This window comes from Trichechus manatus, unplaced genomic scaffold, assembly GCF_000243295.1.
Source record: "Trichechus manatus latirostris isolate Lorelei unplaced genomic scaffold, TriManLat1.0 scaffold00024, whole genome shotgun sequence".
NCBI classification, from domain to species: domain Eukaryota; kingdom Metazoa; phylum Chordata; class Mammalia; order Sirenia; family Trichechidae; genus Trichechus; species Trichechus manatus.
The window spans coordinates 21538534-21551841 of NW_004443960.1; the positions used below are offsets into that span (position 1 = coordinate 21538534).

At 44.3% G+C, this 13308-nt stretch overlaps 1 protein-coding gene across 1 annotated transcript; it reads right to left on the reverse strand.

Annotated features, from left to right (window-relative positions):
* Window positions 1-1320: 1320 nt before the first annotated feature.
* On the reverse strand, window positions 1321-12820 carry NDUFAB1 (NADH:ubiquinone oxidoreductase subunit AB1). The gene is made up of 5 exons (XM_004373337.1): window positions 12631-12820; window positions 6944-7066; window positions 5369-5456; window positions 2254-2353; window positions 1321-1478 (listed from the first exon to the last, which is right to left on the reverse strand). Exons 1-4 carry the CDS (start codon window positions 12796-12798, stop codon window positions 2262-2264), a joined length of 471 nt encoding a protein of 156 aa, XP_004373394.1. The 5' UTR covers window positions 12799-12820; the 3' UTR covers window positions 1321-1478; window positions 2254-2261.
* Between the last annotated feature and the right edge of the window lie 488 nt (window positions 12821-13308).

The following is a 13308-nucleotide window of genomic DNA, read 5'->3' on the forward strand; positions in this document are numbered from 1 at the left end:
ACACCCAGATCCTAAATGGCATGACCAATGAATTACCTGGATGTATGTGATTCAGTACATGTTTTCTCCGGTTTTGGCTCCTTTAGGACTCAAAACCGCTAGAGTGACGTGAATGGGCCATTTCATTGCAGGTGTGTGATTAGGGTATTAGCACAGCACTGTTTAACGGCAGTACTGCTATCACTACTAGGCTCATGTTTCTTACGCAGAAACAACCACAGATGCTTTTTTTTTCTGTCTTGCAAAATTCATCAGTGTATAGCTGCTATGAAGTTAAAACCAACCAGTTGAAGAACTTGAGGAATATCACCAAAATACCCCAGATGTTAAATAATGGCACATTTCATCCTAAGGAGTCACGTGGAGCCTGTTTTGTTCCCTGTTGAGTCACCAGTGCCTAACAGGCACTCGAACTATTTGTTGGATAAATGGAATTGTAAAAAAGAATGAAGACGCTCCCTATGTTCCACTTTGGCAGTTTTCCAAGATATCTTGTTAAATGTTTAAAACAACACAAACAAGGTGCAGTGCACCAGTGAATGCTTTCGTATCACTGAAAAGGGAGGGACGTCTCCCTGCTATGCCTAGAATAATTCCAGAGTGACACAGGAACTGGCAACATGGATACCTGCAGGAAGGGAAGCAGACCAGCCCTGAGTCCTACCACCACATTCTTCCTCCTCGAGAGTCTCGGTCGCTCAGCTCAGTCCCTCTCCTCTGGACACTACTACTTACCTGGTACAGGCCTTTCATCTCCCTCCCTCCTATGAACTCGGAGTTTCAGTAAAAGTAGTTATTTTGTGACATGGCTCTTGAACTAAATCTCTTTAAGGGCTCGGTAAGGACAATACGTATTGTCTACATCAACCCCAAGGGTCTAACAGCGGTAAGAATAAAAGGGGCAGCAAAAATACTCACTGAGCCATGCAAAGGGACACAGTGTCATACTGATTATCCAAGAGGAAAGACACCCCCTATCCTCCCAAACTCTTCAATTCTGTTCATTCGGAGACGGATACTTGGGGCAGGGATGAAAAACCAGTCCCACATGCTGCTCTCAGCCCCAGGATCAGATAACTAATGGAACAACAACTAAAAAATCTTTTGGAGGTCAAAAAAAGGCCTTTTATCACTAACACATTCATTTCTTATAGTGAAGGAGGGAAAGAAACTTATTGAAAATACACTGCTGTAAAAGTCGTATTTTTGATATGCATGAATATCAATGGCAGATCAGGCAAATCTTTAAAAATATTAAGCAATGTCAATGTAAAAAGGTCCTTTATAGACACCCTTGAAACACTGAAGACTGAAAAACTTGTTTTATAGATTTATTTTCAAACCGCAAAACACTTAAGACAATTTAAATACAAGTCCAACAGAATTACTCTGTCCAAGTCAGCAATGATGCCAATATGCCTTCTCGCTTGCAGACACTCGCCAGTCATCTGCGTCTTCTCTCAGGGAAGAAAGGTGGTCTGGCAAAGACAAAATCAGTTCAGTGCATCTCACTAGTGCATTGTTACTGACTTTAAGCTGCAGTCTTTGAGGTACTAAATCTAGGGTGACTAAAGTTATAGACATGAATAGAATGTTATAATTTAAAAAATCTTATCATTTGACTCTAGAAACTAACAATAGCTAATATTAAGTGAGAGGCTTCTGCATTGTATTAGGTGATTTACATACACTATTCAATTTTACCTTCACAAAAGCCTCAGGTAGGTCCTATCATTATCCCTATTTCACACATGAGGAAACTGAGGTTTACAAAGGCTAAACAGCTGCCCAGGGTCATCAGGCTTACCAAATATGGCAGATCTGGAAATGCAACTCAGGTGTGTATGACTCTAAAGTGTCCATCCTGTTACCCATGAGGCCTAGCCTGCCTATTAGGAGTCAGGTCACCTCAGCTTCCCAGACAGCGGGCTGGGTTTGCGTTGGGTAACAGAGGCCCTGTGTTTTCAAGTTACCCAACTCAGCATTTTGTTCCACACACTGCCCTATGCGGAGGGCTGACAATCAAGGGCGTCCTGTCTGGGGATGAACCCCTCTCAACCTTTCTTGAGGATAACGGTGATCCACTAGGGCCAGCCCCCTTTGAGAGGCAATCCACGGGAGGAGGCCCACCTTTTATAACTAGTGAAAATCTCTTGTCGGGTATTTCCATCTCTTCTGACTCTTGTTTTATTAAAGAACCACAGACAGATTAATTCTATGGAAGAACATCATTGTAAAAGTCAAATTATTTACCTGATATTTTATTCATATACATCCTTCTTATCTGCAATGTAATCTACAATTTCTTGTGGACACATTAATTTTTCCGCATCTGTATCAGGAATTTCAAACCCTAAAAGAAAAATTTACAGTCACGTGAGTATAGAAAAAGCAAATCCTTTAGAACTGAAAGCATATGGCACGTCTGTGAACACCCACAGGCGTATCAAAAATTTCCAGCAACCCTGGATGCCATTTAAGTTGTGAGCCATTTATGTTCTCAACAGTATGTATGCCATGCTGCATATATAGGGTTTTTTTTTGAGACATAATTCATATACCATAAAATTCACCATTTTAAAGTGTACAACTGGATTTTTTTCCCTAAATTTTATTTTGTTGTAGAGAATATACACAGCAAAACATACAAGTTTCTATATGTGCAATTTAGTGACACTGATTACATTCTTTGAGTTGTATAACCATTCTCACCCTCCTTTTCTGAGTTGTTCTTCCTCCATTAACATAAACTCACTGCCCCCTAAGGTTCCTATCTAATCTTTTGAGTTGCTGTTGTCACTTTGATCTCATATACAATTCTTAAAAATGCATGATGCTCAAGGCAGAACTTTTTTATTAAATAAGTTAAACTATTGTTTGGTTTCAAGAAGACTTCAGGGGATATTTTTTATTTAAGGTCTAAAGATAATCTCAGGGCAATAGTTTCAGGGGTTCATCCACCCTCCATGGCCCAGAAAGTCTGGATTCCATGAGAATTTGAAATTCTGTTCTCCATTTTTCCCCTTTTGATCAGGATTCTTCTGTGGAATCTTTGATCACAATGTTCAGTAATGGTAGCCGGGCACCATCCAGTTCTTCTGGTCTCCCGGCAAAGGAGGCAGTTGTTCATGGAGGCAATTAGCCACACATTCCATATCCTCCTCCTATTCCTGACTCTCCCTCTTCTGTTGCTCCAGGTAAACAGAGACCAATTGTGCTCTGGATGGCCGCTTGCAAGCTTTTAAGACCCCAGCACTACGCAACGAACTAGGAGATAGAACAGAAGCACTGAACAGGTTATTAGGCCAATTAACTGGGATGTCCCATGAAACCCATGACCCTAAACCTCTAAACCAAGGAACCAAATCCCATGAGGTGTTTGGTTGTACATAAGCAGTCGTAGCAGCTTTTTTTTTTGTCGCTGTAAATAAATCTATCACACAACTTTTGCCAATTCAGCTTTTTACAAGTGTACAACTTACAACACTTAAATAACTGGCTATGCAAACCTACCCTCAATCAATGCGATTTTTCCATCACTGCTGACCCCCCCTTCCCCCTCCCTCCCACCTCTGGTAACCACTAATAAACGTTGGTCTCTGTACATTTGCCTTTTCTTGTCTTTTTATATTTGGGGTCATACAGTATTTGTCCTTTTGTGATTGGCTTATTTCACTCAGCATAATGTCTTCAAGCTCCATCCATACTGTAGCATGTAAGAAGACTTCACTTCTACTGGCTGAGTAGTATTCCATTGTATGTATGTACCACATTTTGTTATCCATTCACCTGTTGATGGGCATTTAGGTTGTTTCCACCTTTTGGCTACTGTGAATAGTGCTGCAGTGAGCACTGGTGTACAAGTCTCTTTTTGAGTGTCTGCATCCAAGTCTTTTGGGTATATACCTAGGAATGGAACTGCTGGGTCAGCTGGTAATTTTATTTTTAGTTTTTTTGAGGAAACACCACACTGTTTTCCACAACGGCTGTACCATTCTGCATTCCCACCAGCAATGGATAAAGGTTCCAATTTCCCCACACAATCGGATGGTTTTTAGTATATTTACAAGGTTATCAACCATCCCTGCTATCTAATTCCAGAACATTTTCATCACCCCCAAAAGAAACTGGTACCCATTAGCAGTCACTCCCCATTAGTCACTTCCCCTAGCTCCTGGCAGCCACCAATCTACTTTCTGTCTCTATGGATTTACTTATTCTGGACATTTCCTGTAAATAGAATCATACAATATGTGCCCTTTTGTGTCTGTCTTTTCACTTAGCAAAATGTTTTCAAGGTTCATCCATGTTGTAGCAAGTATAATGCTTCATTCCTTTTAATGAATGGTTGGTATATATATTTTTTTAATTGTGGTGAAAATACACACAATAAAACATCTCCCAATTCAACAATTTCTACATGTATAATTCAGTGACACTGATTACATTTTTCTTGTTGTGCAACCATTCTCACTATCCTTTTCCAAATTATTCCACCATGAATGGCTGGGTTTTGACAGTTAACATTTATTAAGTGCTTGCTTTGGACCATTGTGCTGAACATTTTACACACAAGTTCTCTTTAATCCCCACAGCAATCCCAATCCTGCAGTTCTTACTACTGTTATCCCCATTTCACAGCTGAGGAAACAGGCTTTGAGAGGTACAGTTACTTGCCCAGGCTCATACATGGCTAAGCCAGGCTGTCCAATTCCAGATCTGGTACTCTTAGCCACTAGGCAACCTATACTATCCCTCTAGTCAACATAATCTGTGAGGAATTTTAACTAAGTCCTGTTCTGCAGGATGGCTCAGAAGTTCCCTGACTTCCTATTCAAACAGCTCACCCAGAAATGAGCCAAAGAGCCTTATCAAGGTCTCACCTGCACCGCAGACTGGTCTATGCACACATACGAGGCACTGCAGGAGACCAAGGCCAGGGAACTCGGTGAGTGTCCTATCCTCAGCATACCCTGTTACTTCTCAAGGCATGGACGTCTAGGTCTAGTTCATGAGGGGTGCTAAGGGGTCATCAGCTTTTCTATAGGTGAGGCTTTTGCCCTCCACCTTGGAGCCCCATCTCAAGGATCTAAGTCCCATACTCCCCCAGGCCCTTTCTGGACACAGTCCTCAGTTCCACACTGGGCACTCTGTGGGGCCTGCATTACTTGCTTTCTGAATGAATGAGGAAATGCATTGTTCCTGATATTTGCCTTCACTCGAAGGTTAACCAGGTTGGGGGTGGGGTTACGTTTCTATTAATGTATGATTCAAATTCCAGTTCAGACTCCCAGCATTCCTTTTCGATTAATCCATCTAAATCAAGATTCACTACATGCAGATCCAAGACTAAGCCTGTGTATGTTACCAAATTCGTCCTCCATGGCCATGATAATCTCCACTTGGTCCAAACTGTCTAAGCCGAGGTCTTTCATAAAATGGGAATTTACGGAAAGCTGCAAGAAAGGAACACAAACAGAAAATTTAATCTGTGACAGGATTTACTTCCTGAGTTAGCAAACAGCATGGTACAATGCAACTTGATAATTATATAGAAACCTTTTTTTAAAAAATATATAAAGAGGTCATAACTAACATTATCCATTTAACCTATACCACCGTGGTACTTGGTGTGCTTTATATGTTAACTCATTTAACCTGGCTTTGAACCAGAAGCTAGTGACAGATTTCACTTTACATGCTTTAGTAAGATCTTTGATAGTTGCTCTGAATGACATCTGAGGTAGTTTGGTTTTTCTTGCTCCCTTACTGAAAACTAAAGACTCTTCAGAAGGGCATTCCTCTCCTTGAAGAATAGCAGAATGTTGGCCAACTGTAGGCAGCTGTAGATTACAGTGTTTTCTTAATCACCCTGCCTTTAAATTTATACCTCAAGATCACCAGGAAAAATTCTTTGAAAACCCATATCAAAAACAAACTCTCCCACCCACACAGGAAATTCAATTATTAAAGGAGGAATTTTTTACTATGAGAAAAATCACTATGAGAAAAATTCCAAGAAGAGGTGTTAAGTTAAAAAAAAGCAAGGTACAGAACAGTGTTTATACTATTACTTATGTTATTTTACTGAAGCTGTCAAGGACTTCATTTTACTTGGATCCACAATTAACATCCATAGAAGCAACAGTCAAGAAACCAAACGACATATTGCATTGGGCAAATCTGCTGCAAAAGATCTGTTTAAAGTGTTAAAAAGCAAAGATGTCACCCTAAGGACTAAGGTGCGCCTGACCTAAGCCATGGTCTTTTCAATTCTCTCATATGCATGTGAAAGCTGGACAATGAATAAGGAAGAGCAAAGAAAAACTGATTCATTTGAATAATGGTGCTGGCAAGGAATACTGAATATACCATGGACTGCCAGAAGAACGAACAAGTCTGTCTTGGAAGAAGCACAGCCAAAGTGCTCCTTGGAAGTGAGAATGGCGAGACTTCGTCTCATGTACTTTGGACACATTATCAGGAGGGACCAGTCCCTGGAAAAGGACATCATGTTTGGTAGAGGGTCAGCAAAAAAGAGGAAGACCTTCAACGAGATAAACTGACACAGTGGCTGCAACAATGGGCTCAAACATAGCAACAATTGTGGATGGGGCAGGGCAGTGTTTTGTTCCATTGTATACAGGGTTGCTATGAGTCGGAACTGACTCGAAGGCATCTAACAACTTTTTTTTTTAAAGGTGGGAGATATGTATATCACATAAATACATACATATAGATACATGTGTGTATATCTGCAATAAATATCTCTGGAAAGACATACAAGAAGGTAGTAACATTGGCTGTCTCCCAGAAGGGGAACTGGGTAGCTGGGAGCCAGGGAGACTTTTCACTGAATATCCTTTTGAATCCTTTGAATTTTGCACCATGTTAGTAAATACTCATTCTTAAAAAAAAAAAAAATTAAACCACCACCAATTACCTTTTCTGGGTCAATCTTATCATAGAGTTTCAAGACATAAAGAACACGGTCCTTGATTCCCTCTAAGGTCAATGGGGGTGCGTCGCTATACTGGCAGCACAACTGTGTAACTCTACCAGGAACCTAGAGCAAGGGAAGGAAGGAAACATTGTCCTTTAACATAAAAGTACAAGCCTACAGAGAGCTTTCACAGCTTTAGAGAACTCACATCATCCAATTCTAAGTGTGGCATTAAGACACACCGAGTCACAATGCTGGGTCCCTTATCATTGCCCATGGGGAGTAGTCTCAGAAGCCCCAGTAGTTCAGCAGCACAAAAATGAGCCCCTTTTCCCCTCAGAGCCAGGACTGGTCCCCTCTGACTCCTCTGTTTAGCCCGCAGGCTTTCTGCTCCACAAGACTAACTGCTACCAAAATCGTCAAGGGTCTGCAGAAGAGCCTGTCTCCTCGTGGCATCTTCAGTATCCCCTTGCCTCTACAGAGCATGTCCACCTCTAACAGACAGACGAGTCAAAATAGCCCACGGGGAAAGAGCTGTCATGGTGACGTGAAACGCAATTCAGAGTGAGGCCCACACACGGACGGGTCTAGTCTAGCCTCAGAGGTAATCATACTGACCTTGGCCGGGGCTAATGAAGCCAGCACACCAACCCAAAGGAGAGGATGAGGGAGCCCAACAGTCATTACATGCCAGTCTCTTTCTGTTTCACCTAGGCCTGCCTTACTGCCACCAGCCAAGTCATGAGGCTCTTGTCATGACAGAGCAGTATCTCTGATGGCAGCCGGCTTGTAATACGGTCAGCGGGCTTACTAATGCTGTGGAAGGCACCATGCAGAACAAGAGAAAACAAACAGTTGCTGACAATTTTGCTTATCATGGAATTCCCTAATCCAAGCTAGGTTACCTTCTAAAGTAGATTTTAAGTCCACGATTAGGATTTAAGGCATTTCCCCATAGAAAGTGGTTTTGCTTATTGTGGTTCAGATCCAAGACTTACAAAGGTCTATGAACCAAGTGAACCAAGCTAATATATACCTCTGTATAAGAAATGTTTACCCTGCATAAAAAGCAGGCATTGAAATTAGGTTTAATTAGCAAGGTAAAGAGATTAGACAAAGAGTGTTATGAATATTCTAAAAGTATTTCCGGGTACTTAGAAGAGCTCTTGAGGCTGCTAGCACCTGTTCTTTTGTCTAAATTTATGGCCCTCCTTTCCGACTACAGCAAGGATCACGGAGACCTTTGATATGCGCGTTATCACAACGCCTGCTCATCAACAATGACTAGAAGAGGTTTCCGAGGCACAAATGAAATGAAGCAGCAGAAAGGAGTGAAGAAAAGAGGGAGAAGAAATGAGTTACTAGTGATAACGACAGAACAGAAACTTGAGGTGGAAGGATCTAACAGAGGACATGTCTGTGTGCATGCCAAGCACAGTGTGAGGTGGAGTTAACGCGGAGGAGAGGGAGAGGAAAGGGGGAGGTCCACAGGTGCGCAGCGCCCAGGGCACTAATGAGGCTATGTTTGAGCACAGCAAGCCAAGTGGTCCACTAGGTGTCAGCATCGTCCCCAGCAGCACTAGCAAGTGCTTACAGGATCTGGTGAGTAGCATGCGATTAAATTAAAGGGGTCTCCACCTGGAGACCACATGCCAGTGTAAAGCAGGCACCAAAAAGGGAGTCCACATGAAAGGCAGTAAGCTGTAGCGAGCAAGAGCTCAGATTCTAGAAGTAGACTGTATCTAGTGGTTTGTATCCTGGCACTAGCTCTTCGCTGGGTAAATTATTTAACCTTTCTATGCTTCAGTTTCCTTTACCTGTAAAATGGGGATAATAACAGTCCCAACCTCATAGGGTGTTATGAGGCATCAATGAGGGAATAAATGTAAAGGCCTCGAACACTGCCTGACACATACATAGGAAATGCAATTCAGGGTTATCTAGCAGCTGCTATGTGGGAGAAAGCTGTTGGCAGTCTGCTTCTGTAAAGACTTACAGCCTTGGAAACCCTATGGGGGGCGCAGTTCTACTGTGTCCTATAGAGCTATTAGTCGGAATTAACTTGACAGCAGTGGGTTTGGTTTTGGTTGTTAGAGTCAAAAAGATGATGCAGGACCGGCTAACTTTTCCTTCTGTTATATATAAGGTCGCCATGAGTCAGAGCCTTCTCCAAGACAACCACCACCACCACCAAGATCATGAAGATAACGATCTGCCAGTTTGAGACCTTGGCTGTAGTACCTGATCCTGTTCCTTCCCTCGCATGACTTCCCTTTCCTCGTTAATGCCTCCCCTTCTGGTCTATATTAATTGTCACATTCTGGTCTATTTATTGATTTCTTACCATAAGCCAGGCTGTTGTACTGTCCCAAGCACTTTAAGTCAGGGCTTCGAAACTGGTTCAACCCCTTGCTGAGCATTTGACTTTCCAGCCCCAGATATACTGAATCAGAATCTACATTTTAACAAGATCCTCAGATACATAAGAATCACTTGGGGGACCTTATTAAAATGCAGATTCTGATTCAGTATACCTGGGGTTAGAGATGCAAATTCTCAGCAGGGGGTCAAACTGTACCTGTTTGAATCCTGCTTTAAGTACATTATCTCCTTTAGGTCTAACACTAACCCCTAGAGATACACTGTACTATCAGCCCCACGTTACAGATGAGGAAACTGAGGCAGAGAAAGGTCAGGTATCCTGTTCCAGGTCCCCCAACACAGTTACTTGGAGGGTCTTATTGCCTCCTTCTTGCTGGGCATAGAGAAAACTCTCTCTGCCCTACTGAGACTTTGGGCCTCACACAGGTTTCATCAGCCCTTTGTTTAAAAAGTACATCACCTCCCATGGGTATCAGAGAATGCAATGTTTGCAGGCAAAGAGTGACTACCAATTAGTTTCCAGCAGAATCCATCCTCCCTGCACTCGGGGTCCATTGTCTGGCTGAGGGCATCTCAGAGGAATCCAAGGAGATGGCTTTCAAGGCATCTCTACGAGCCATCCACCGGGCAGCTCCACACACATGGCAGACATCTCAAACTCAGCTGTTTGGAAATGAACTCCTCACCTGCCTCCAAAACTCCTGCTTGCAGATCTCTATTCCCTCTCCTCCTCCCTAGGTTCTTACCAGAAACCTCCCGGCCAACCCCTACTCTTCCCATTTTCTCCCATCAGTTTACCTGATCACTCAGCTGGGCTGACTGGGAGGAAGAGTCTCATTTACTCCTTCAAGAAACATGTGCTTAATGTTCACTCTGTGGTCTACACAGAGGAGAACAACCATATCCCTTAGCGGGGCATACTGCACCCTTCACAATATGCCTGTCTTCCCACTTCCACTCCGCGCTCTCCCCTCCACAGACACCCCAAGGAAGCAAGTGTCAGGCTCTTCCTGGCCTCTGTCCGTGCCATTACATCCCCCTGACTGCTTGAGAAACTACCATCTTTGAGACATGCTCCCTGGGGGGTCAGTCCCATCCCTCTTGTTGCTTCTGCACCATACGCACACTTGTTCTCACACGTTTCAGTGTCTTATCTGAAGTTACTGACATGACCGTCTCAGCAACCTGCAAGCTTTACCTGTATGTCAAGCATTTCCTATATACCAAGCACTGTGCTATGGGCTGCAAATACAAAGATAAGACATGGCCTACACCTAAGTTTACAGTTTAATGGAAAACATCAATCCAAACAGATCATTTTAATTTTAATAAAATGTAACAAGAACCATGACAGAGGTATTTTTAGGCTGCTTCAGTAACAAAAGTTGTCATTCAGTTCTTGAGAGGCAGGGAAGGAGGAGATACTAGACTTGGAGTTAGCCAGGCCAAAAAAAAACCCCAAAAACAAAAACAAAAATAAACCCATTGCCTTCGAGTCGATTCTGATTCACAGTGACCCTATAGGACAGAGAAGAACTGCCCCATAGGGTTCTCAAGGAGTGGCTGGTGGATTCAAATCGCTGACCTTTTGGTCAGCAGCCAAGCTCTTAACCACTGTGCCACCAGGGCTTCAGGCAAAGAATAGGGACAGGCTATTCAAGGAGAGGGAAGGGCAGGCCAACAAAAGAAAATGAGGTATGAAAGTGGGTGTCTGTGTGAGAAGACATGAGGAGTTCCTGTTGCTGCACATTAAAGGACAAGGTGGTACACTTATGACAGGCACCGAGGCTGAAGAGAGCCAGGGCCCAGGTCTGCAGGGCCTTGTGGGCCAAGGTCAGGGGCCAGGACTTTGTTTTACTGGGGAATGAATGACACGGACAGACCTCAGCTCTGAGTCCATCACTGTCAGACATGTCAGGCTGGCTCCAGTACCAGGAATAGCCAAGCTTTTCCTGCACAAGTGGTCTGTCTTCATCTGGATACCGTGTCCTGCAAAACTGTTTGGAACTTCTCTTTGTGCTCTGGCTGCTGGCAGTTTCAGATTCCGGGCTCACCTGGACCAAGTATAAGACTTCCTGGCTCCATTTTAGGCCACTACCCTTGTTTTTCTTATTTACAGGGTCACTATGAGTCGGATTCAATTCGACTCGATGGCTACGGCTACAGGCAGTTGCATAGATGGATTTGAGAAGGGGAGTGCGTAAAACAAGCAATAGTCCAGATGAAGACTAATAATGGTTGTAGGTGGAGATTTGGGGTGACTGGAATACAGGAAATAACTAAGAGAGTGGAAGAGGCAGTTTGGGGACACTGTGTGGTAAGAGAACTCGGGAGCACACTGATATTTACGTGTTAGGTAGAGAAAGAGCCCAAGGAAACAGGGTAGGAGCAGAGAAGCAGGGGAAGAACCAAGGGAGAATAGTGTCACCACAGGCTACAGAAGACACAGCACCCAGAAGCCAGAATCGGAATGGGGGGTTGTGGGGTGGAGATGGGAGTTGAAAGCTACCCAGGTGATCTGAATTTGCAGCTGGGATTGACAATCACTGCCCTACTGAGAGTTTTGGCCTCACACACGTTTCATCAGATAGGAAAGCTAGATACTGCTTGTTTTCTACACTTACTTCCAGGAGTCCTGGAACCGAGCAAGAGATGCCACAGGGGAAATTTAAGACAGAAATCCAGGGAGAGAACTACTCTGGAGAAGGCTGTAGGCCAGTGTGCACCCGTTATTAGCCATCCCCTAGAAAGCTATCATCGAAAGCTACTATTTATCACTACATGTAACAGCGATCAGTATTTTGAGAGCTTACCAAGCACCGCAGCAGGTGCTTGATCTCACCTAACCCTCACTGCACTTCCGTAAGATAGAGACTAGTATCTCGATTCCATGGGTTAGACCGAGGCGTTTAGCGATGAGACGACTTGTGTGCAAAGTTTCCGTAAATGGCAGCCACCATTCGAGGGTCTGACTAGAGAGTCTGTGCTCTTGCTCGTCACCGGGCCTTGGGGGCCAGGGTCAGGGGCCTCAGATCACCCAATCTCCCGGCACAGGTCAATCAAGTCCCGTTACTGCAGCGGGGTCGGGAAGCGAGCCAGATGCCCTCGGGGTCACCCCGCTTGCGATTGGCAAGGTCCCGCTGCACGGCCTAGGACTCCTAAGCCTTCCCGTGCAGACCTCCCTAGCCCCAACTCGCCGTGCCAAGGCCCGACTACCTCCCGTCTCAGCCTGGCCCCCGCCACCGTCCCGAGCGTGCCCGATCCCTGATCCCTGCCGGGGCCCCAACAAAGTCACCGCAAGTCACCTGCACGAGCATCGAGATTGGCTGCGGAGCCCCAGGTCTCGTCCGGATCCCCGCGGGGCACAGGGCGGTGCTGAGTGACCGAACTGCGGCGAATGTGGTGGGCCGGGGAAGCGGCGCGAAGGCCGCGGGCAGGCGGCCGACACAGACGGAAAGGACACGAGCCGCCATGGCTACGCCAACCCAGGATGCACTGCGCCGTAGCCTCGGGGCCAGGTTTCCACGCCCACCCCGCGCAGACTACGCACAGAGTGGCGCTGTCAGGAGCGTTCGGCGCTGGCGGCCCCTGGCGGCCCCTGGGCGCACTACGGCCTCCGGGCTGCGCTATAGGTCATCCCGACTCGGAGGCGAATGGTTACTTAGTGCTGGAACTACGGCTCCCAGAAACTCTTTCCCTAAACACTGATAAAAAACACAAGAAAGGAACTTATTGTTTATTCGTTCCCTGAAAGTTCTGAAATACATTTATTTAAAAGTTTTGATGCCGATTCTTACGTAGGTATTAAAATTTATTTAATAGGTTAAAAACTCAGTGCAAAATACAAAAACAAAAGGTACAAAATAAGAATGCGAAAATAAAAATAAGGAATGTGAAAAACAAGAATCAATTTAAATATATATCTAATACCTGTGGGAATGAGGATAAAAACAATGTGCATGTTTTAAAACTTGACTAAACTT